This window comes from Selaginella moellendorffii, unplaced genomic scaffold (assembly GCF_000143415.4).
Source record: "Selaginella moellendorffii unplaced genomic scaffold, v1.0 SELMOscaffold_138, whole genome shotgun sequence".
Taxonomy (NCBI): Eukaryota; Viridiplantae; Streptophyta; class Lycopodiopsida; order Selaginellales; family Selaginellaceae; genus Selaginella; species Selaginella moellendorffii.
This window is the reverse complement of record NW_003314399.1, coordinates 123,502-145,278: the sequence shown is the minus strand read 5'-3', so window position 1 is coordinate 145,278 and position 21,777 is coordinate 123,502. Positions and strand designations below refer to the sequence as shown.

Below are 21,777 nucleotides of genomic sequence, written 5' to 3'. Positions count from 1 at the left end.
TTTTGAAAAAGGTATTTTTGCAAAATTTAAAAATCATGCAAATATTTATGGCAATTATATTTTGGTGTAAAGGTTGTCCTATGCCACAACTTTAGATAAGAAAACGTGAAACGACCTCACTGGGGATCGAACCCAGAATCTCTGGTTCCGTAGACCAGCGCCTTATCCATTGGGCCATGAGGTCAACTACGCAACAATTAAACTAATCACAATGTAAGGCCGAATGCTAAACAGAAGTAATATTCTTCTTAGATTCTAGCAGTGGAGCATCCAAAAGCGCTGGAATCGCCGTCCACTCGGCACAAGAGAGGCTTGTAGATCGTTGCCGATGATCGCGTGTTCTTCCGGGTGCTATGGAAACCCCTGGATGATCGCGACAAAGACCACCACCGGAATCTCACGGCTCTCTTGACCATATTGCAGCTCCTCCAAGCCTGGAAGGAAATCCAAGAAACCACGTTAGAACCCTAGAGGCGAGAGATCAATCTTTCTTACGATCTTTCCAAACGCCCAATTCGTGCCGCGGCTGTTCTTGCTCCGGATCGGCGATCGCTGGAACCAGGATGATCGCGGGAGCGGCGCCGGGCTCCAAGATGGGTATGGCACCGCGCAATCGGCCACTTTCTTGGCGAGGGCGTTCTTTTTCTTGGCTTGGCGAATCTCCGGCGCTAGATCTCCTCCCTCGTCCTCGCAACTCCTCGGCCTAGAGATCGCCCGGACGGTCTCCCAGATGTGCAGCGCCAGTAGCGCCCTGATCCATCGCGGGGCTTGATCACCATCGCCGGCGAAAGAGGTAGAACAAGAGCTCGTGGCGGAAGAGAAAGACGCATCGATCCTTGGGGAGGATGCCGAGGAAGAGCCCTCCACGGCGGTGCGATCTAGCGTGCTCGTGGGCGAGCATCGCTGCAGAGAACGCTGCTTCTCCTGCTCGTGATCCTGGTGCTGGAGCCGCGGCGGGAGCTGCAATTTTCTCGCGGCGCCATGGCCGCCAGGATCAAGAAGAGCATTGCCAGTGCTCGCCGCGGCGCTGACGTTCTTGGGCTTGCCTGGAACCTCCTCCCATTTGAATGGCACGAAGCAGTGGCTTCCCATCGATCTCCTGCTGGAATCCGGATGCTCGCGACGATCCAAGAGCGAGGAAGACGAAGAAGGCGAAGAAATCTCCCATGGCATCACCTGGACGACGAACTTGGCGGCTGGCGACGCGCGCAGATCGATACTGAGGTGCCGCCGGTGGTGCTGGTGGTGATTTCTCGCTGGATTCCCTGGCGGCGGTGGTAGCGGCAGTGGTTGCGCCGCCGGCGATAGGCTTGGCGATGATTTCTTCGTGTTCTTGGCCGAATCATCGACGCTGGTGAGCTTCTTCCTCGCGTGGTGGTGGAGCTCGTGGAGATGATTCAAGCTCGTGTCATCCATGGACACGGCCCTCTGCTTCGTCTTCCTGGATGACTCCATGAGGAAGAGCTCCTGGTTGCTCTTGATCATCCGGCGCCGCCTCTCGGCCTGGATCACTCCCCTGCTCTTGAGGACGATCGGCGAGGCGACCCCCGAGAGACCCTCGAGCAATCGCAGCTTGGTGGCGCTGTTCACGCCGGCGCCATCGTCACGGTTTCCACTTGGAGCAGCGGCAGCGCGCCTAGGATCCGCGGCGGCGAAAGAGAATGGCTCCACCGAATCCACGCAAATCCCCGACTTGCTCCTCAGTTCCACCAGCTGGGTCGATCCAAGCCCATCGCCGGAGAAGAGCGGCAGCCGCCAGCGCGCCTTGAATTCCGCGAGCTCCGCGCCACCCGTCAGCGCAATTGACACAAACCCTCCGTCCTCGATTTGTTCTTGTTCTTCCTCGCGACTCCCCTGTTCCTCGTGCGCCGCCGCCGGGTATAGCACCCACCTTGCGTGATCCATTTCGCTAATTTCTCGCGAACACCAATGCGATTTAGCCGCCGCGAATCCGACAAGCCAGGGATCAAAGAAATGGAACCCCGAGACCACACACGTCTCTCTCCCTCTCACTCTCTCACTCGATCACTCTCGATCAAGTTAGTGGGCGCTCAAATCTCATCACTCACCAGTCTAGGCAAGCAAGAACAAGCACTAAACTACTACCACGACTGCGCAGTACCACCGAAAGCGAAGCCTAGGATGGATCGCGCCATAGCCTGCCAGTTCTGTGCTCCTGTCATCCCGGATCAAGAGAAAAAGACGAAGAACTCCCCCTCTCTTTCCTTCACTCCTTCTCACTCCCCAGGCTTTTTTCTCTTCGCTGCGATAGAAATGTAGCTTCTTCTACGGTCGGCCTACGCTAAGATTCGTACGCAAAACAAAAAAAAAACACGAAAAGGAAAGAAACACCCAGTGACTGTTCTCTCAATCGCTCTCTCTTTTGTCTCGCGAAACAAGCTTTGCTTTCTTTGCTTTGCTTCTTTCGTTGGCTGAGCTCTTTACTTCTTAAGATAACCAAAAGGGCCAGCTTTCACATTTTATATATCCTTACTTTAATCAGGACTAATGCTTGATTTGGAAGCAAAAATGTGAATCCCTGCTTTCATTAATCTGCTCTGTCGCTGCACGGGCAGCCAAAAGTCAAGCCTCGCGGGCAAAATTTTTTGCAAATCGCCCACTCGGCGACACGACTCCACCCTTGCGCGCCAAGTAACACTAGTTTTTGAAAATCAAATCTTAAGCACTAGGGCAGACGTGTCAGCCGCGATCGCGGTCCATGTTGTCCTCGCTGTAGCAATCGTAGCCGTTGACCCTGAGGATAGCCACCCGTCTCCAAAGCCCAGAGGTCAGCATTACGGGGCTATGAACGATAAGCATAGCTTGATTTCAATCTGCTGATCAAGATCACGACACATATCAACTTCATGACCTAAAATTTCGCAAGCTTTTCTGATCGTCCGCCACCCAACCCAGCAGAAAATTAAGTTTTTTTTCTTTCTGGTGTGGGATGACCACCTGTGAACTGTCATCCACTTTGGAAGCCCTTCCTTTACTACGGATCTGATTCCCAGTGAGTGGGCTCCCTCTCTTTCACTCTCTCTTTTCTTCGAAGTTTTATAGCTCTTGCAGTTGCCATGATCGATCTCCACGGCCAAAGGAGCTCCCTTTTCTCCCTTTCGGTGGATCCCAATTTCCAAAGTGTCGAGCGGCACTGCTCGCGCTGGCCACCTCCTGAACGAGAGGAAAAACTTGTCTCGTGCCTGCCAAGATGGAAAGTTATATCGGGATTTGGAGCTAGCGTTTGGACAGAAATATACCTCGCAATGACAATGTTATGTGCTGTTTTAGATCTTGTGATTCTCAAGAAGACATATAATCCAAACAGTGCTATCAATTTCGCTGAGCCACAATTGTCTTATTTTCTCGAGTGGAACCCAAAAATCAGCCCAAGCGCGATTGAATCTCTAGAAAGTTATCGATGCCGTGTGAGGTTGGGGATCAACACCATATTTTCGTCACCCCCGAAACTTCCATTCTCTTGCCCGTGTAGAAGAATTTGATCCCCTGTGTTGTGGCCGAATCTATGTATCGGGCAAGCAAAAGCTATACTGGCTAGCGATCGAGACTGGCTGGTGGCAACGCTATCTCACCAAAAAGATGGAAAAAATAAAGAGACACGAAAAGAGAGGAAAAAATCAAGGCAAGGTGCGTGTCAAGGAAAACATAACAAAATCGTCAAGCAAAGAAACTATGGTCGATCATTGTCGGCCACATCGAAAACCCCTGTCCTTTTTCTTTCGAGTTCTTTAGTTTGAAAAATCTTTTGCGGTCCCAGCCGTTGGATTGCGAGCCGGGAGTTCTAGGCCGTCCGTTTGTCACCCACATTTTTTTCCATGGCGTCGTCCATTCTTCTCACTTCGAATGGCTTGCGCGCCAGCCCGGGTTTTGCGAGCCATGGCTGTCTCAAATCGCGATTTGGGGCTCCAATTCCATCGCTGGGCAGAGCGATTCCATCGCTGGCACGGAGACGAGGGGGAGGATTGATTGTCAAATGCGAGCAAGGGGCTTCTAGCAGCGCCGGGGGAGAAGTGGGCATTTGGGTTGGAAGATTCGCGATGCTTGGATTTGTCGGAACGCTCGCGGTAGAAATCGGCACTGGCAAAGGCCTTCTCGAGGTACGTGAAATCATGAAAATCTTTCCAACAAGTTCCGATGCTTCTTTTTTCTAGACTGCCGGATTGACGACTCCAGCTCCAATTCCCGCATTGGCGGTGGCGGGTGTCCTCGGGGTGATCGCGGCGCTGGGAATTTTCAGGTCCGCGCCAAAAGAATGAGACTCTAGAAACCTTCTATCTCTTTTCCAACACGACATCCACGCAGAAGAAATCTTTGGATTGCTAAAGCCGTAGATCTGTGAGAACGCATTCTTTCCTTTGCTCGAATTCAAAGCGCGTCAACTTTTTACGTTGCAAAACTGGGAATGTTGTTTAATCGTTGGCTCACCGGAGGGAAATGCTGATAAGATGATCGTCTTTTACGCGCACCACCATAGAATTTGGGTATCTTATGCCCGAATGGCGCATATGCTACTAAGGGGGAGCCCAGTACCAATCTCAAACGTGTATCGCAGAAAGCACGCAGCGAAAATTCTTGTTGGGGAGGACTCTGAGTTGTATGTTTTTGATAGCTACATGCAAACTTCAAAGAGTCGTTCTCTTGTGGACACTGATTTAACCACTCATAGTTGCGAATGTATGCAGCCTTCGGTTGATGGGATAGAAAACACCCCTTCGCTTTTGCTGAAACGTGAGACACAGAAACTGCATTATTTGCATCCCATGCAGAGTTCAGCAGCTATAGAATATTTGAGAAGCATTGGGTGAAAGCCATTGTAAAACAGAAATCTGTTACTTGCCAAACTTGAATTTGGCCTTTGCAAGACTTAGTATAAAAATAGAAATGGTCACATGGTTTTTTTATTTTTGTTTTTTTTTTTGAGAGCCATGATCATTTTCTAAGAAGTTCCACGAAGGAAATAAAGGTTTAATGACAATATAATGTTCTTGCAACTAATTATCACAATGAATAGCAGGATTAACATTAAAAAAATATACATATTTAACATCATCACAAAGCCTAAATGTACCTTCCAATAAAATTTTAGTGGCAACCATCTGAAACTTAGATGCATAGGAGGATGCAACTTTAGAGTTTTAGTGCAATTATTATATTATATTGATAGCAATATCATGTTCAACAATATTGATTGGGATCATATTGCTAATGAAGTGTTGAATAAAAGATCAAAATCCTAAAAATAAAATCACTCTTCTAAAAAAGAGCAGAGAAACTAAAAGTGTTATAATAAAAAAGAAATTTGATCAATCTCACACAAAATGTTTAAGTGAAATATAAATTAAATTGTATAACAATTTAAAGCTTAACTTAATTCCAAAAAATGGGATCCACTAATACCTTCATACTTCCATTTACTCAACACTTCCATTCACTTATGTTTATTTAAAACTTTCACACTTCCATTTAGTCATATTTGGGTGTATTTGCATTATCATTGTTCATGATAAGATTTGCATTTAAAACTTTTAGTCACATGATTTAAACTCAAAATCTATTATACACATACATATTGATTCCAACATAAATTAAGTTTTAAAATTGTTAAAATCCCTTCTCTTGCTTACACTAATATTATTTTAGATACTCTTAAAAGTACCTAAAAATATTAATGTTTTTTATATTGTAACCTAGGTTTTGATTAAGAAATTAAATAAATGTTAAAAAAGTTATATTAAAATTATTTCTTAACTTTATTTACAAATATTTTTAATGGATAATTTTTAATATTATAATTTTACATTTATTTTATTATTCACAAATATATTTAACTTTCTTTTCCAATTGAAGGAATTTTTTTGAAAAATTCCCATAGAAACTGCCACTGCATCCAAGCCCAGCCAGCAAGAGCAAGACAGGCAGCACCAATATTTTAGATATAAATGTTAGAATTGTTTCATACTTCAATTAGTTGTGCAGGAGGCTGAAAAGTTTTGGACATAATGCTTCATAGCGAGCACCAAATTCTTAAATCCAGACCACCCAGCATTCGCCTTACTGATTATCTGCCTCACAAACTCCATAACACCTTCCAAATCTTTCTTGTTAATGCGACCACCAGTGATCCCATCACCTTTGATTAAACTAACAGTCCGCATGTATCGCACCAGACTGTGGTACTCTATCACTTTGGAAAACACATCACCTCCATTGTTATTCCCATCAAACTGGCAGCCATCCACAGTGAAATCCTCCCCAACATGTACGTAATTGAGCGATGGAAGGTAAGGAACCACGTCCCTGATATCCGACACCCTCAAAACATCCAGAGCGCTGATCGCTTCTTCCACCAATTGCTTGAATGTCTCGTCCCCAACCATGGGCGACGCAAACGTATAGACCGAGAGCTTCTTTCCTTGGACATGATCCATGATATCACTGTTTGCGACATCAAAGGCCGCGAGAGTGGCGAGCGCTCCGCCAAGGCTGTGACCAACGAAGCTGATGCTATAGCCTGGATTGGAAGAGGCCAGAGATCGCAATTCCTCCACGGTTTGCTGCCTCAGGCTGATCTTCCCCTCGTCAGACTCGGTGTACAAGCTGAGAAACCCATCATGGATTCCGGGAGAATTGGCGGTGCTACCATTGAGATATGTGAAAGAAACTCGCGAAACCAGCAAGTTTTTGGCCCATTCCCCGGGATTGGACGTCCCCCGAAAGACCACCACCACGTTTTGCCTGGAATCGGAGATGGCAACGCAGCCGATCCATACCCAGGGCTCCCCAAAAAAGGGCCCAGTCTTCTCGGCGGCATACAAGTCCCTTGTGATCCTATAATCGCTGCCCGAGCTGATGATCGAGGAGGAGTTGATCTTGTTATACACGTCCTCCACGATTCCCCCGTAAAGGAGGAGCGTGTCGCGGTCCCAGGAGGCGGCGATGGCAGCGCCGAGAAAGAAAGTAGATACTACCAGCGCCAATGGAAAGATGGCCATCTCTTCTCCTATCATCCTTAGCCATTCGATCCTTGAAATATTATCCCCGCGCATCTGGAATCTAGCATCGAATCCTCCGTCTCGTGGTAGGCGACAGAGATTCCTCGTCCTTCTTGCTGGATGCCTTTTTGTGGTTTAGGGTTTTTAAATTATTAGCACATAAGCCCTAGTCAAATGGACAACTAAGTCAAACTGGATATCTCAACGAGATCTATGCCGATGTCATAGAAAAGGTGGCATTGAAAACAAACAACAAGTTGGGCTGCACACTGTCGTGTAAAGAAAGGTATGTTACACAACTCTCACTCACTCGATTGAGGGACGTTCGATCGTTTCCCCTCCTAAAACAACAAAAAAGTAGAAAACGAAGAAAACAGTTGATCGCTCTAAGATTTTGCTAGCTCTCTAGTTACTATACAAGCAGGCATTGTCTCCAAAGTTGTGATGCTCCAAGTTGTGATGCTCCTCCACGTCCCTTTGGTACGCCTCGGACAGCTGCTTGTCATCGGTGACCCTCTTGAGCTTGGCGAGCAGACGGAGTTGATCCTCGGGGATGCGCCGGTTCTGGATGCACTCATGCTCGAACGATCCATCGTCCATGTAGCTGTTTAGAATGGCTGTGCACCGCGGGAAGAATCGATGGCCAACTTCAACTAAAACATCGACACAAGTCACAGTCAGGAACTCGGGAGGACGCAGTGCCGTGCTTACTTGCTCGCTGGAGAGCGTTAACTCTTTGGAGGAGCGACGAGTTTATGTCCGTGTCGGATCGAGTCGGCTCCTTGTTGAGGTCCATGAGGCTGCTCGTGTCTTCCATGCTGAACTCCTTGGTGGTGTCCAGCTGCGACAGTCCCAGCACCACTTTGCACTCGCGCGGCCATAAAAGTCGAGCAAATGCCACTGTGGAACAGTAAAAACATCATCCATCAGTCCAGTTCTTCCAGCCTCGAAGCAGCCAATAAAGAGGAAAGGAGAACATCCTCCAAAAACTTTAAAGCACACTGGCTAGAAAGAAATCAGTCCAGGAAAAAGCCTGACACTTGCAAGTTCTATCACTATCTTCAAACCAAAAGCAAAGAAAAAACAAACAACAATCAAAGAGACACCAAGACACCATATAGTCAAAGTGAAAAATCAAAGCTCTCTTTCTTTGCAATCGCTAAGCTCAATCACTTGATCATGTCATGGAAGGAAAGAAAGCTGGCAAATCACTCCTTCCAAAAAACCAAAGAACCAAAGGAGGAGAAGATGGAACTTTACCTCGATTTTCCAAGTAGAGTAATCTCATCAAGAGTTCCCTCTCGCCCATGGGCACTGGGAACACCGGACAAGGATTCGCGCGATCGGCCTGCTCGAGGATCTCCACGCAAATCCTATCGCGCAGCCAGTCCTCGCGGGCCTCGGCGGACTCCAGCGGCTCGATGTTCCTGGCGATCCTCCGCGACACTTGCAGCGCGGTATACCCCTCGGGCGTGGTGTCGAGCGGCGACGCGCCTTTGCCGAGCAAGAGCCCGACCACCTCGGGCACCCGGCGGAGCGTGGCGGCGTGCAGCACGGTATAGCCATATCGGTCCCGGAGATTGACGTCACCCAGGCCGAGATCCAGGAGCTCGGTTAGCGTCTTGCGATCACAGTAGGAGGCCGCGTAGTGAAGCGCATACACCGAATCCACGCTGGAATTGCTCTCGCTGAGGAGCATCCCCATGAGCTCCACGTCGTCGGAGTCGAGCGCCTTGTAGACGCGGCGCCACCGCTTGTCCTCCGCGGCGTCCACCGGGTGGATGCCAAGGCGGTGGCGGAGCTGCGCGATGTCGCGGACCAGCGCCGGGGCGTGCGCGAGGAGAGATTTCTCGATGGCCAGCGCCGGCGTGTTGGATCTGGCCAGAATTGGAAGGCACATTTCCTGGAGCGCCTCGCATCCCTGCTGCGCGGCCGCCGCCGCCGCGATCTGGAGCACGTTCTCGGCCGGCGTCTTGGGGAGGAGCCGGAGGAGACGATCCTGCATCCATGGAACGAAGGCGAGAGATCAAAATCCCCTCCAAGAACCCTAAAATCGAGAAAGGGGGAAAGGAAGATTTTATTACCTGCGCCATGCTCTTGAGGTCCGACACTTGGAACAGCGATCCCACGAAGAGGAGCTCCAGCAAGAACTCGATCACCGGCCAGCACGCCACATGCGGGCATTGCGAATCCATGCACGTCACGCCGCTGCATTCCTCCTCGATCCGCTGGAATTTGCCGCCATAGAAATATCCCAGCACGATCATCAGCGCCTGCCGGCCAATCTTCCCAGTCCCGCCCGCGAGCTCCGCCAAATCCACCTCCACCCGACCGCTACCGCTACCTCTACCGCCACTCGCCGCCGCCGCCGCCGCTGCTGGCGGCTCCTTCCTCTTCTCCCCGGCCTTCGATCGCCTCTCCGGCGGCGCTACCGCCACCGCCGCTGCCTGGACCCGCTGCTGCTCCCGCTGCTTCTCCGCGAAGATCCGGCGAAGGAATGGGCTGCGCGCCGCGAGGATGCAGCGGTGCACGGGCACTGTCACGCCCTCGGCAACGATGATCTCGGCATCGCTGTAGAAATGGCAGTCCTCCGCGCTCGTCACCAGTCCCTCGAGATCCTGCCCCAGCTTGTTCAGTCCCACCCACGCTTGCAATTGGTCCTCCTCCAGCCCGCCGCTACCACTGCCGTCGTTGGGCGTCGCCGCCAGCACGCCGCCACAAGCGCCCCCGCCAGCGGACGTACAGCTGCTGGCGGCAATTGACGGCGATTGCATGCCGCCCGCGGTACACTGCCCCTGCGTGGGCGGCGACAGCGAGAGACGCGACGTCATACTGCCGCTGCTAGCCGCGCGGCTAACATTGACCATCTATCCCCCCTCCTCGGACCTCCTCCTCCTCCTCTTATCGTGCTCGTGGCGCCATAGCCCGGAATTCCAATCGCCTCCTACTCGATCATCGTCCTATCCATCCAGAAATTCTTTCACTGGAGGGAGTAGCGATTTCTTTTCTCCTCTCTCTCTCTCTCTCTCTCTTCTCGTCTCTAGTACTAGTACTGCTGTGAGCTAGGCTGTAGAATCGAATCCTGGGCAGAAGATTATTCAACTCAACTCTCAAGAACCCTAATCTGTGGAGGGGCGCTCGCCTCTCAAAATCACACCTCTCGCCAAATCTGGGCTTGAATGTGTTGGGTTGTTGGGGGGTTTTAGATTCGAGGCACTGCAAAGGCGCGATCTTTAGAAGCGCAGGAACAAAAGAAAGAGAGGGCCAGTGTGTGGTGGACAGACTAGACGGCCTTCGGTCCACTTGTTGTTCTACTATACGCAGCCCCCCTCTTGGGTGTAGGGAATTTTATCTCCAATCACAGGCAAGGGAAATTTAAGGCCCGTCGCGTTCCCCACGAACGACCCAATCCAAACCCAACTGTTCCGTGGCGTTTGGCTTGGACCGTGGTGATTCGATCTAAAACATCACCCAAAACATCACCCCGGTGCTTTCCCATGGTTTTGGCGCTGGTGTAGTGTCCCAGTTTTTAGAAGTGTTTCGAGCTAGCGTGTGTTGTCACCTTGACATTTGCACTCGTCCTGTAGCTCCTGCAGTTCTTCCGTTCTTTTGTTTGCTTGCTGGAATATGCGTACATGTGCCGCGTATACTCGACGACGAGCGACGGAAGCCTCCAAACTCATTCATGCATTTCGAGCATCCAACGTGCATGCTGCACTGAATTTGCTCCCCGGCACTTACCATAAAGGAGCGGATCGCAAAAGGCGTGCGATTGCGATTGCACAACAAGCCCAGAACCCTAAATCTTCCACACACATCATGGGAGAGAATGGAATCTCCCATCCAGGCCGGGGAGATTGCCCGAATCTCATTCAACTTTCATTCCTCTCTGGGTAAGAAAAAAGAAAGAAAGAGTGATTGGCTTTTGGTTGTGCCGGCAATCACGAAGAACCCAACCGAACAAGCTTTGCAAATTGCAAGCTTTTTTACATTTGGATAGATTTGCTATTTGGTACAGCTGTAGAAAAAAGTCGGCGTCAGACATATCCAATCCACTTTTTGCCCTTAGGGCTCTTTTAGGGCTTGAATAGGGCTAAACACTTTTAGGGCAAACCAGAGGAATAGAATATTCGGCTCCCAACGGCTACCTGGATTTTGAATGCTACCCCCCCGGCTTTTAAAATGGGAGAGAGTGCTCGCGTTTTGGGGCAGTGGAGCTTTGGTACCTAGCTATGGAGGCGGTGCCAGTCCGGAGAACACGTAGCCAGGCAAGGAAGGAGCAGCAGCAGGAGGAGGAAGTGATCTTAGCCGGTGAGTGTTCTCGATTTGATTCGATCGCCTTCTTGTATTGCCCAAATCGATTTTGTTTCCTGGCCTGCCTCTCCAGTGGATTTGCAGATCGATCCAATCGCGGCAGAGGAGCATGCGAAGCTCGGGTGGCGGCGGTGCGGCGTGCCCGGCAAGAGGAGGACGGCGGTCCCGCGGCGGCGGCCACTGGCGGACGTGACCAACGATTCGCCCATCGCTGGGATGTGCAAGGGCTCGCCGGCGGCGGCCATGGCGATCGCGAAGAACAAGAGCGCGGCCGTGGTGTTGGAGGAAGAAGAAGAGGCCGGTGAGAGCTTGCTGAGATCTCAGGTCCAGTCCTTGCTCGAGACCGTCGATCCTTGCAAGGTGACTAGCTTCGTGTACTCGTCGCCGTGCTCGGATCATGGCGGCCCAACGCCCGCAAACACCCCAGCTGGTGGCGCCACCGCCGCCGCCGGCGGGATGATCACTATCGCTATCCACGATCCAGCCGAGGAGGAGGACGACCAGAGCTCCAACTGGTCAGTGGATGTGAATGTAAGTTCGCCCCAGAAGAGCGTGGAGGAAGAAGAGGAAGAACCCGTGATCCAGAAGAACGGGAAGGCGAATCCAAGTTGCCCAAATCCATGGGCGATGCGCGATCACACTTCCAAGCTCGTAGATCCCGAGTTTGAGGACGAAGGAGCGATCGATCAAAACCCCGGGGCCGAGAAAGAGGAAGAATTCGACGAGGAAGAGGAAGAGGACGAGGTTGTGGATGACGAGCTATGCCGCGGGGTGAGTGGAATCTGTGTATCCAAGAAACCACTCTTCGTCCAATTCGCTGGAAAGCACATCCGCTACAAGTATAACAGCGATGACGAGCTGCTGGAGGAGGAAGTGATCGATCCACCATCACCGCCACCAGTGGCGGAGCCATCACCATCGATCACCAAGCTCAACGGGGTCCCAATCGCCGCTGGCAAGCATCTCCGCTTCCAGGACCCATGAAACTTTCGATCGATCAGTCACATCTCAAGCTCTTTTTGAGAAGAATCAAGGCTTTTTTTTTCTAGAATTTCCTGTGTCGATCAGCTCGTAGCTTTCAATGGATCAACGAATCTTTCCAGATGACACGGTCGATCGAAAGAGATGAACACTCGATCGAACGAGATGAAGAACGCTCGATCGAAAGAGATGAAGAACGCTTGATCGAAAGAGATGAACGCTCGATCGAGAAAGAGATGAAGAACACGACTATCCTACCCATCTCTGGCAGTGATGGAGATTTGCGAAGAGCACGCATTGGAAAGCAACATAAACGCGGAGGAGTTCCCTGGATCGAGCTTCACCACATTCTTGGCAGCTCGAGCGCCCCTCTCGACGTCGCCATGAACCCTACACGCGCCCAGCAGCGCCGCCCACGCCACCGGCCCGGGCAAGTAGGGCATCGATTCCACAAGCTCCTCCGCGTCGTCCAGCAACCGTCGGTTGGATCGCCCCAGCAAATCCACAATGCAACAGTAGTGATCGTGCTCTGGCGCGATACCATAGACGCTGCTCATCGCCAGGAAGCAATCCCTGCCCTCTTCCACCATCCCCGCGTGGCTACATCCGTGGAGGATCACCAAGAATGTGATCGAGTTTGGGCGAATTCCATCCAAATCCATGGACCGCAGCAGCGCTAGAGCTTGCTTGCATTCGCCCTTGTGGCAGTTCGCCTGGATCATCAGCGTCCACGCGATCTCGTCCTGGTGTGGCACCGATTGGAAGAGCTCGCCCGCGCGAACCACATCCCCATTCAAGGCATACGCCGCGAGCATCATCGTCCACGACGTGGGATTGCGCTCTAGCATCGAATCAAACGCTTCTCTAGCTCGGATGAGATCGTTCTTGTGAATGTAAGCCAGCAAGATGGCGTTCCATGAACCAATGTTTCGATGTGGTATCCGATCGAACAAGATCTTAGCTTCTTCCAGATGCCCAAGCAGGGCATACGCTGCGAGCATCGTGTTCCACAGAACAAGATCGTGGCCCCCCTTGCTAGCGAGCATCATCGTTCTAGCGCGATCGATATGCCCGTTTAGAGCATAGGCCTGGATCAAGCTCGTCCTTGACACCACGTCGTGCTCGCCCATTCCATCGAAAACTCGCTGCGCTTGCTCCAGATCGCGCCCCTGTGCGAATGCCGTGATCATGCTCGTGCACGACTGGAGATTGTGCTGCGGCATTCGATCGAACGCCCTCCTCGCCTGTTCCAGATCTTGATCCAGCGCATGCGCCTGGATCAAAGCCCCCCACGGGAAAACATCCCTCTCCGGCATCGCGTCGAACAGACTCTTGGCGGATTCCACTCGCCCGGCCTCGCCGCACAGCCCGATCATCGCGGCCCAGGGGATTCCATCCCACGCCGGCATTCTCGCGAACAATCCCATGGCAGCATCGAGAAGGAAGCTTGGATTTCCAGCGTGAACCAGCGCCAGCAGCATGCTCGTCCATGCCGCCAGATCCCGCCGCTCCTGCCCCTCGAAGATCTCCCTCGCCTCGCGGCACCGCCCCAGCTGCCCTAGCGCGTGAATCGCGCACAGCCCGGAGACACGATCCCTCTCTGGAGCTCTATCAAGCGTGTTCTTGGCCTCGGCAAAATGCCCATACTGCGAATATGCGCTAGCCATGGCGTTCCACGACACGGCCGTACGCTGCGGCATCCGGGCAAAGACCGCCGCGGCGCCCGCGGCTGTCCCGCGCGGCATAGAAAATGCCGCCGACAGCATGGTATTCCACGTCAGCACGTTGCGCCGCGGCATGGCGTCGAAGTGGGATTTTGCGTCCTCCAGATGCCCGTTCTGGGCATATGCCGTGAGCATGACGTTCCAGGTGACCACGTTGGACTGCGGCGCTACCGCGGCGAAGACGCGGCGGGCCTCGTCCACGCCGCCGCATTTGCCGTACATGTCGATGAGGAGGTTGAGGAAGTAGCGGCTGTTGGTGGCGACGATCTGGGCGTGGAGTTTGCGGGCCTGGCGTAAGTCCCTGGATCTAATGCAGCGCTTGACGAGCTGCGATAGTAGTGGTTCCTTCTCCATCCATGCTTGGCTTTATTTTGATTTCGATTCTTCTCTTTGGAGCGAACAAGGATCTAGGAAGAAATTCTTGTTAGAATGCTGGAAGAATTTACACGCTACCTAGAAGAGAGAACTGCTTAGACGCTCTTGTGTTTCTTCCTTATGGATGCCATCATCTTTGCTTCTCGGCTGTGAAGAAAAGAAGGAAAGAAAATGGTGACGCTATGAATAAGCGAACAAGCCTTTACCTGGCGGCGTGCTCTACTCGAGCTTTTCTCATGAGGCGGCCTTTCACATTGCTGAAAGCGCCAGAAGATCCACCACCTGGAGTGAGACGAAAATAATCGCCACGATCAGAGACGTTTCTTGACAAGATCTTTCGGTCTACTCACTGCCAAAGCTTCTCTTCGGCTCCGGTGGAGATTTGTAGCATCGCTTGAGCTGCCTGCTTTGTTTCTCTGGATAGACACGAGCAGCATCGAGTAAATCAGGAAAACTCAAAGACGAAGAACAAGTTACTGGATTCTTCTTCCATGTGTAAGCGTTGGAGCAACTCCACGCCTTTTTGCTGCTTCTCTTCGCGATGCTTGAGCTTCGCCTAGTAAAAAAAAAGGAGGAAAAAATAAACCAAAACCAAGAGAAGTGAGAGATGCTATCACCACAGGCCAGAGATTACCTCGTACAAATCTCTCCACTTAAACTGGCTCTTGGAGGCATGCTTCAATTTGGACTCCACAAGCTCCAAGCTATGCGGGCCAAAATCACGGCCGTAGCATTTCTTCCACAGCTCGTTCGTCACGGGTGCCAAATCCCTATCCTGTGAGGAGGAGCCAGGAATCGCATCGCTGGAAGCAAATCCTCACTGACCTTGCTACAATTCTCGATGTGCCGCAGCTGGTCCGTCGTGCAATGCGGCAGGATGATGCGCAGGAGATCCAGATCCGTGTCGCCGACATCGCCAAACCTGTGGAGATTATCGATGGCGGTGTGGATGCAAAGCTCTTGCAGCGATGGAGCTCGCGCTCCCATCCCCGCGAGGAAGAAGAAGAGGAAACCCTCTTCCCTCTTGTGTGGCACAAAAAAGATATTTTAGGGCTAACTAACGTGCTCTCACGAAAATATTTCTAGGGCGCGTAGATCTGAGCTGGGGAGCTCGAGAGCTCGGCGATGGGGGGGACAGCATCGACGCCGCGGCCTGATGCGCGGCCGGAAGAACACCGCGATTATCTTCTCGGGGCGATGGTAGGTGGCCGAATTTACGATCTAAGCTCCAGCTTTTGGGAGAAGCTGTTGCTGCTGCCTCCGGCATTCGAATGGTCCGTGGAGCGAGTGAATGAAGCTGGCGCGCTACTCGGTAAGCACCGATTCTTCCTTCGCGGATCGGCTGCTGAGGCAAAAATTCTCGCGATTGTCTCTTTCAGCTCAGAACAATATCCAGACTCGGCATTTCCCCAAATTGCTCGTCCATCTCGTGTGGAGCATCCAAGAGGTGACTGCCTCGCCGGGATCTAAATCCTCCGCCGTGAAAGTTATCAATGCGACGTACTTCTCTCGGGTGTTTCTCAAATACTTGATCGAGAATTCTTCCTCGTCTTTCTCGAGCCATCTCGTTCTACACATCAGTGATCACGACGCAGCGATCTCAAAGCTACCCGAAGGTATGCATGGCTCGCTCTTTTCTCTTCTTTTTATCTTGCTATGGATCTCTAAAGTTGACTTTAACCAGCAGGCGATCTTAATGTTCCCAGCCTAGTGCTGCATGGATTGCTGACTTTCATCGGTGCCTCGGATATAAAGTACGTAGTGTGATTCTTAGACCTCAAGTAACTTCCACGGATGTGTTACCTCATTTTTTCTTTGTGTAAGTCCTTACACGTACATGCTACACCTCGAGCTTGTGAACTTGCTTCTCGTCATGATGTCGACACAGCTTTATTCGCCTATGAGCGCAGGCTTTCATCCATTTCTAGATGCCGCTATTGCACAGGTAAATAATGTAAATCATGTTCTTTAACATCCAGAGTCTTCACATATGGAAAATGTACAGGAAAGCTATGTCGTTGGTCCTTTCATTCGCAAGCTGCTCCTTTCGTTTATTGCAAGAACTCCTTTGCCATCAGAAGCTGCGTACTACGGGACGCAGGACAAAGAAACGGGTGTTATACGGAAAATGAGCTCAGCAGCTGGTAAGAAGATGAAAAGCCGAAGCGCGACTTATGCTCTTTTTTCGTTCTTCCAGCGACGGTGTTTATGCTGCCTTATTACACCTACACGTATTTGTTGAGCCCCGGGAGTGACCGCTTTTCCAAATTCCCGTTGGCGGATAACAGTTTGCTTCTGCTTTTGGTTCTTGTCCACTATGGAAAGAGAACCCATGTTACTCCTCTGGACAATGATGTAGAACCTTGTACCGAAAACTTGGCGGTGGGTCTGCACAATCCTTTTCGTCGAGCACTATCATCCTCGAGAGACACAGACTGTACGTGGAAACTATGCTTTAGTTTTCATTTGTGTGTGTCCGTTTTTTTTCTAATTATATGTATGCTGCTACAGTTGACATCGCAGACATCGAGCAAGCTGGGCAGGGAGTTCGAATTCCGTTTGCGGCCTTGTTTGATAGGCTTGGACCGTATGTAGTGCGATTGGTTGCTTGAGTAGACATTGATGTTGCTTTTTTGTTTCCAGGGGCCTCACCGAAGACGCAACTATTTTGCTCCTTTACTCGCTTGTCCATGGGAATCCGGCATTCTTGGAGTACGTGCTAGTGCGAACTGATTTAGACACTCTGGTACGCCTTGGCTTTGTGGCGTCTTTTCTTCGTTCTAATGCACAGTATACACAACAGATTATGCCGGTGCTAGAGATGCTTTATGATGTACAGAAACGAACTCCAAATCAAATATACATGCTCCTGGTTATCTTTCTTATACTTAGCCAGGATTCGACGTTCAACGCAAGCATACACAAGCTGGCACGTACATGTCCTCCAAAGTTTCATGTGATTGACTCCAGTCTTACAGATATTACCAGGGGTTTCTTGGTATAAAGAGCGCCTTCTTCCTGGGATTTCTCTGGGATCGTTGATGGTTGTCATTCTTATCAGAACAGTGAAGTTCAACCTGTCTAAGCTTCGAGTAAGCTAGTGCTTTTTCTTTAGAGGCCTCAACGATTGTGACGTCTCTCTCTTGCAGGATCTATTTCTTCACACAAACTGTCTTGCCATTTTGGCGAACATGGCCCCACACATGCATCAGCTCAATGCTTATGCGTCTCAAAGGCTCGTGAGCCTTTTCGACATGCTCGCACGAAAGTAAGTGTCGTAATCAAACTTCCTTTCACTCAAAGCTTTTCTCCTTGATACAGATACAAGAAGGTTGTGGATGCCAATATCAACGTCAAGGTTGCGGTTGCAAAGCTCGGTCAGGTGGAAGGCTTTGAGGCTTCAGAGGATATGGTGAGCAATCATTAGGTTCCTCTGAAGGTTGGGTAATGATGGATTGATTACAGATGTTTCAATAATGCAAGTTTTCTTGCAGCCAACAGAGCTACATATCTACACTGATTTTTTGCGCATTGTTCTGGAAATCATTAACGCGATCCTGACGTACGCTCTTCCTAGAAATCCGGAGGTGAGCATTCTGTTTGTAGCGAGCTTCTTATCCTAAGCTTTCGTTTTCAGGTTGTGTATGCGCTTTTGCACAGACAAGAGTTGTTTCAACCGTTTAAGGAGCATCCTCGTTTCTATGAGCTCCTGGAAAACATCTTCAATGTGAGTTTCTGGTTGAATTGCTCTCCAATGCTCTGACGTTTTCATGCGGCGGTGCATAGGTTCTAGACTTCTTCAACGTCCGCATGGATGATCAGCAATCAAATGCGGAGTGGTCCGTCGAGAAAGTCTTGCAAATAGTAATCGCAAACGCAAGGTCCTGGAGAGGCGAAGGAATGAAGGTAGCTTACCACTTTACTGCTTTTAACAAGGCCTGTATTGGTAACTCTTTTCTTTGCTCAGATCTTCACACAGTTGCGATTTACATACGAAGAAGAGCTCCACCCAGAGGAATTTTTTGTGCCATACATTTGGCAGCTAGTAGTAGACCAAAGGTACGGTAATACCTCGCATTCATAGTAATAAAAGTAACGTTTGTTTCCTTCCAGAAATATAGATTGGAACCTCGACATGATCTCTTTGTTTCCAGCCAGATCACAAGTAGAAGTGCGTAAACTTTCCATCTTCGAGCAATCCTCTGCTAACGCCAAGTCTTTTCTTCTTGCAGCTTGGAGACGGCCATGTTGATAAACAGCAGCAAGATATTCCTGTTTCAACCAATCCTGTTTGACTTGCTTGTCCAAACTTCCGGGGTGATGTATAAGCTTTTAGAAGAGAGAATCTAAAGAATAATAAAGAAAGAGAAGAACAAAAATATCCCTCGCACTCAAATCAAAATCGTTCTCCAAATCTAACATACAATGCTCCAGAACCCGCGTTACAGTCTCTGGCGTACTCCGCTCTCACGAGTCCCAGCTTCACTCCAACTCCGTACGAGCCTCCGTGACCAACGCGCCTGAAAAACTCGGTGGGATTTCCTCGCACGTCTTTGGAGCTGCCGAGGTCTGTTCCGTACTCCACAAAACCGTAACAATGCGTGTTCTTTACAGGGACTCGCAACTCAGCCGCAGTCTGGCAGGAAAGAAGGGAAAAAATGGATCCACAGGACAAGAAAGAAGGAAGAAAACTATACCTCGAGGATGTTTCTGCAAGCTGCAAGCTCCCCTAGATTATAGCCGCGAACGGAGTAAGGTCCTCCCAGAGTGAAAGCATCGTAGCTTGGAAGATCGCCAATGCAGCCTCCGTAGTGACCGTGGATCACCAGAACCGGAGGTGGCTGCTCGCCGTGTCTATCTTCGGGCCTCAGTTGTATAAACCGAGTCAATGTAAGTTGGTGTCGATTGAAAAATGGAAACCTGGAGCCGACTCCCAGTCCTTGATCGAGCTGTTACCATCATACCAGGAAGCAGTGAGAATGAGAGCTAATTTACCATACACTTCTTACCTGGAAGATGTTCCTCGAGCCAATGGGTGTTCCATTTACGAACTTTGTGTTGTCGTGTGTGAGATTGGCCTGGAAAAATCCCACCCGGTCAGTCCCGGTGTCGCTGTGAGTAGTCGGGGGACCGTCCATGCTCAAGGCCCCGCTTGGAAGCACGCGAGCCCCGTTAGTGCAAATGGCACTGTTCTCGTCGCGCGTTGTGACTTCCTCCATGACAAATCCATACGTCAGCTTGCTCTGCCTGGTGAAGTTCTGGACGAGATAAACAGTGAGTATATAACAAGCCAAGCAAAGCTTAACAATTACCTCAGTTATACCGGCTTTAAATCCAGCTCGATCGACCCATATACCAGGCACGTCTTCCAAACCGGGACCTCCAGTAAACACAGCACTGACTTTGCGACTGTTAAAACAGCTAGCCTTGAGCGTACGCTCCCTGGGATCGGTCACACCGTCGAGATACGGGTGCACGTATTCCATCTTGAATCCTAAGTCATCCTACAAATCCACATTGCGGTGCGTAAATATCGAAAAGATCTGAGAGGGAAGTACCGGACCTGGGGATTGAAGAGATTATTCGACGTGACAGTACAAATCAATGTGCGGTTCAAGCCTTTGATATTCCGATGCTCAAAGGTTACGTTACCACCTGGCTGGATCGAGGCCTGTATCAACAAAAACGCATAAGCAGTGAAGATCATTTGGATATAAAGTGACTCACCAGTGTTGGACGTCCAGAATTCCCTGGCACTATGCTCCACTCGGTGCTGATCTCAGCAGTTTTCTGCTCGAGCTCCTTCAACTTCACTTCCACTATAATACCTCCCTCGATCTCTTCATCCGGCCTTGGATTGACTTCAATGTTAGAAAAGAGAGAAAGATTGTTAATGTTGCGCAAAGCTTTCTTGCCCGCTTCAATGTTGAAGATCTTCCCGGAGCTAAGCTGCATCCAGCAAAACAACAAATGAGAACCACCGGAGAAAATAAACAAGCAATACCTGTGAAGGAAGCTCCCTCTCTATGATAGGGACTTGAGTGTTCCCTTCAACTGGAAGCCCCATCTTGTCCTGGAACATTATTTGCACGTCTGTGATGTCCCCTTCCACTACTTCACAGACTATTTCGTTCGTATTGAGGTTTCCGAAGTTGACGACTTGAGCGCACGCATAGCCTTCATCGTGATACCACTTCTGTATTCTCTCCCGGATTCTCTGCAGCATTCTCGCAGTAACACGAGACTCGGCAGACAGCCAGCCCGAAATTTCCTGCTCGATCCTTCTCGGTAGCATGCACTTCCTGGCTTTCCTCACCCGCTTCTTGTACTCTTCTTCTTGCTTCCCAAGATATTCCTGCTGCTGCTTCTCGGTCATGCTGTTAAAATCGGGTTGCTTGGTCTGAGCCAACAGCCCAACGTTGATACACCGCACACTTTTCGCCGCTTGCCACTGGCTCTCGACAAAGTTGATGTTGATCTTTATAGTCCCATCAGCCTGAGTGACGCCTTCCATCTCCACGGTCTGGAACATGCCACAGTTGACGAGGTTCTCCAGCTCCGACTCAAGCTGGTCTTTCGTGAAAACCCCACCAGTCCGGAGCGTGACAAGCTCGAAAAATGGATCCTTGCCATCGACGGCCTTTTTGCTGCGCTGATCCACGAGATCGACGCCGGAAAGCTTGTACTTCTTGTTGGGGCTGAGCCGGCTTACCGGTGCCGTGAGGCCGACTTTAGCACCGTGAGGATCCCAATCTCCACTGTTTTTATCGTCGGCCCTGGCACCACTGCCCCCAATCGCCGCGCACAGAAGCTCCCACAGCCAATTTCCACCACCAGGTCCTCCTCCAAAGCCTCCGCCACCACCACCGCCGCCGCCGCCGCCTCCTCCTCCACCACCTCCACCGAAGCCTCCAAATTCACCACCACCACCACCCAGCAAGATCATAGCATTGGCTCCCAAAGCTAGAGAGGCCAAAGCTACATTTTTCTTAAATCCACCATTGCCGGGCTCTAGCTTTCTGGATTTTCTCCTGCTGCTGCTACTCTTACCCGAGGAGGCTGAGGACGAGGAAGGAGGAGGCTTGGTAAAGCGGAGCCACGGGGCGAAGGCCCTGGTTTTGATGGAAATCCCCCCCTTTCGCTGCTGCTGCCAGGATGGAAACGAGGACGAGCAGGCGATCGATTCGACGGCTCGGTGATGCCCCGCGAGGCCGGAGACCATGGCGCAAGGCATGGCGGCCACGAATCCACTCTCCGCCGCTGTCGCGAACTAATGGATCATCGCCTAAACCCTACCTCGCGCTCTTTGAGATATTTCGATCCTCGCCCAGCAAACCCTAAACCTCCATTGGTGAAAACAAAAAATACAT

At 50.7% G+C, this 21,777-nt stretch overlaps 9 protein-coding genes and 1 non-coding gene across 11 annotated transcripts; 3 read left to right on the top strand and 7 right to left on the bottom strand.

Annotated features, from left to right (window-relative positions):
• Window positions 1–111: 111 nt before the first annotated feature.
• TRNAR-ACG lies at window positions 112–184 on the bottom strand. Its single transcript has one exon. It is a non-coding gene; the product is annotated as a tRNA-Arg (tRNA).
• LOC112343180 lies at window positions 178–2,422 on the bottom strand. The gene is made up of 2 exons (XM_024666262.1): window positions 496–2,422; window positions 178–434 (listed from the first exon to the last, which is right to left on the bottom strand). Exons 1-2 carry the CDS (start codon window positions 1,903–1,905, stop codon window positions 249–251), a joined length of 1,596 nt encoding a protein of 531 aa, XP_024522030.1. The 5' UTR covers window positions 1,906–2,422; the 3' UTR covers window positions 178–248.
• Window positions 2,423–3,797: 1,375 nt separating this feature from the next.
• Window positions 3,798–4,417, top strand: LOC9629739 (stress enhanced protein 1, chloroplastic). Its single transcript, XM_002992579.3, has 2 exons — window positions 3,798–4,118; window positions 4,173–4,417. Exons 1-2 carry the CDS (start codon window positions 3,837–3,839, stop codon window positions 4,275–4,277), a joined length of 387 nt encoding a protein of 128 aa, XP_002992625.1. The 5' UTR covers window positions 3,798–3,836; the 3' UTR covers window positions 4,278–4,417.
• A 1,564-nt stretch (window positions 4,418–5,981) lies between these two features.
• On the bottom strand, window positions 5,982–7,013 carry LOC9629738 (phospholipase A1-IIgamma). Its single transcript, XM_002992553.1, has one exon. It carries the CDS (start codon window positions 7,011–7,013, stop codon window positions 5,982–5,984), a length of 1,032 nt encoding a protein of 343 aa, XP_002992599.1.
• Window positions 7,014–7,252: 239 nt separating this feature from the next.
• Window positions 7,253–10,443, bottom strand: LOC9630165 (BTB/POZ domain and ankyrin repeat-containing protein NPR1). Its single transcript, XM_024666261.1, has 4 exons — window positions 9,098–10,443; window positions 8,274–9,012; window positions 7,725–7,913; window positions 7,253–7,666 (listed from the first exon to the last, which is right to left on the bottom strand). Exons 1-4 carry the CDS (start codon window positions 9,878–9,880, stop codon window positions 7,419–7,421), a joined length of 1,959 nt encoding a protein of 652 aa, XP_024522029.1. The 5' UTR covers window positions 9,881–10,443; the 3' UTR covers window positions 7,253–7,418.
• A 629-nt stretch (window positions 10,444–11,072) lies between these two features.
• Window positions 11,073–12,397, top strand: LOC9629737. The gene is made up of 2 exons (XM_002992578.2): window positions 11,073–11,324; window positions 11,401–12,397. The coding sequence occupies exons 1-2, from the start codon at window positions 11,246–11,248 to the stop codon at window positions 12,309–12,311; spliced, it is 990 nt and encodes a 329-aa protein (XP_002992624.1). The 5' UTR covers window positions 11,073–11,245; the 3' UTR covers window positions 12,312–12,397.
• LOC9629736 (pentatricopeptide repeat-containing protein At4g02750) lies at window positions 12,374–15,457 on the bottom strand. Of its 2 annotated transcripts, XM_024666285.1 has the most exons (5): window positions 15,233–15,457; window positions 15,042–15,182; window positions 14,758–14,963; window positions 14,614–14,689; window positions 12,374–14,554 (listed from the first exon to the last, which is right to left on the bottom strand). In XM_024666285.1, the coding sequence occupies exon 5, from the start codon at window positions 14,384–14,386 to the stop codon at window positions 12,563–12,565; it is 1,824 nt and encodes a 607-aa protein (XP_024522053.1). In that variant the 5' UTR covers window positions 14,387–14,554; window positions 14,614–14,689; window positions 14,758–14,963; window positions 15,042–15,182; window positions 15,233–15,457; the 3' UTR covers window positions 12,374–12,562. The 2 variants fall into 2 exon arrangements, with proteins under 2 accessions (XP_024522053.1, XP_024522054.1); XM_024666286.1 differs by lacking the exons at window positions 14,614–14,689; window positions 14,758–14,963; window positions 15,042–15,182; window positions 15,233–15,457 and having other exon boundaries at window positions 12,374–14,439; window positions 14,486–14,554.
• LOC9630164 lies at window positions 14,719–15,394 on the bottom strand. Its single transcript, XM_024666269.1, has 3 exons — window positions 15,233–15,394; window positions 15,042–15,182; window positions 14,719–14,823 (listed from the first exon to the last, which is right to left on the bottom strand). Exons 1-3 carry the CDS (start codon window positions 15,392–15,394, stop codon window positions 14,719–14,721), a joined length of 408 nt encoding a protein of 135 aa, XP_024522037.1.
• A 13-nt stretch (window positions 15,458–15,470) lies between the features above and the next one.
• LOC9629735 (dymeclin) lies at window positions 15,471–18,788 on the top strand. The gene is made up of 18 exons (XM_024666284.1): window positions 15,471–15,719; window positions 15,787–16,023; window positions 16,095–16,161; window positions 16,232–16,352; window positions 16,413–16,551; window positions 16,605–16,844; window positions 16,919–16,994; window positions 17,051–17,153; window positions 17,211–17,336; window positions 17,386–17,499; window positions 17,557–17,675; window positions 17,729–17,819; window positions 17,902–17,994; window positions 18,045–18,134; window positions 18,194–18,313; window positions 18,375–18,466; window positions 18,521–18,578; window positions 18,640–18,788. Exons 1-18 carry the CDS (start codon window positions 15,533–15,535, stop codon window positions 18,700–18,702), a joined length of 2,136 nt encoding a protein of 711 aa, XP_024522052.1. The 5' UTR covers window positions 15,471–15,532; the 3' UTR covers window positions 18,703–18,788.
• On the bottom strand, window positions 18,733–21,742 carry LOC9629734 (protein TOC75, chloroplastic). The gene is made up of 7 exons (XM_002992549.2): window positions 20,412–21,742; window positions 20,135–20,356; window positions 19,971–20,078; window positions 19,720–19,911; window positions 19,417–19,665; window positions 19,105–19,356; window positions 18,733–19,043 (listed from the first exon to the last, which is right to left on the bottom strand). Exons 1-7 carry the CDS (start codon window positions 21,639–21,641, stop codon window positions 18,804–18,806), a joined length of 2,493 nt encoding a protein of 830 aa, XP_002992595.2. The 5' UTR covers window positions 21,642–21,742; the 3' UTR covers window positions 18,733–18,803.
• Between the last annotated feature and the right edge of the window lie 35 nt (window positions 21,743–21,777).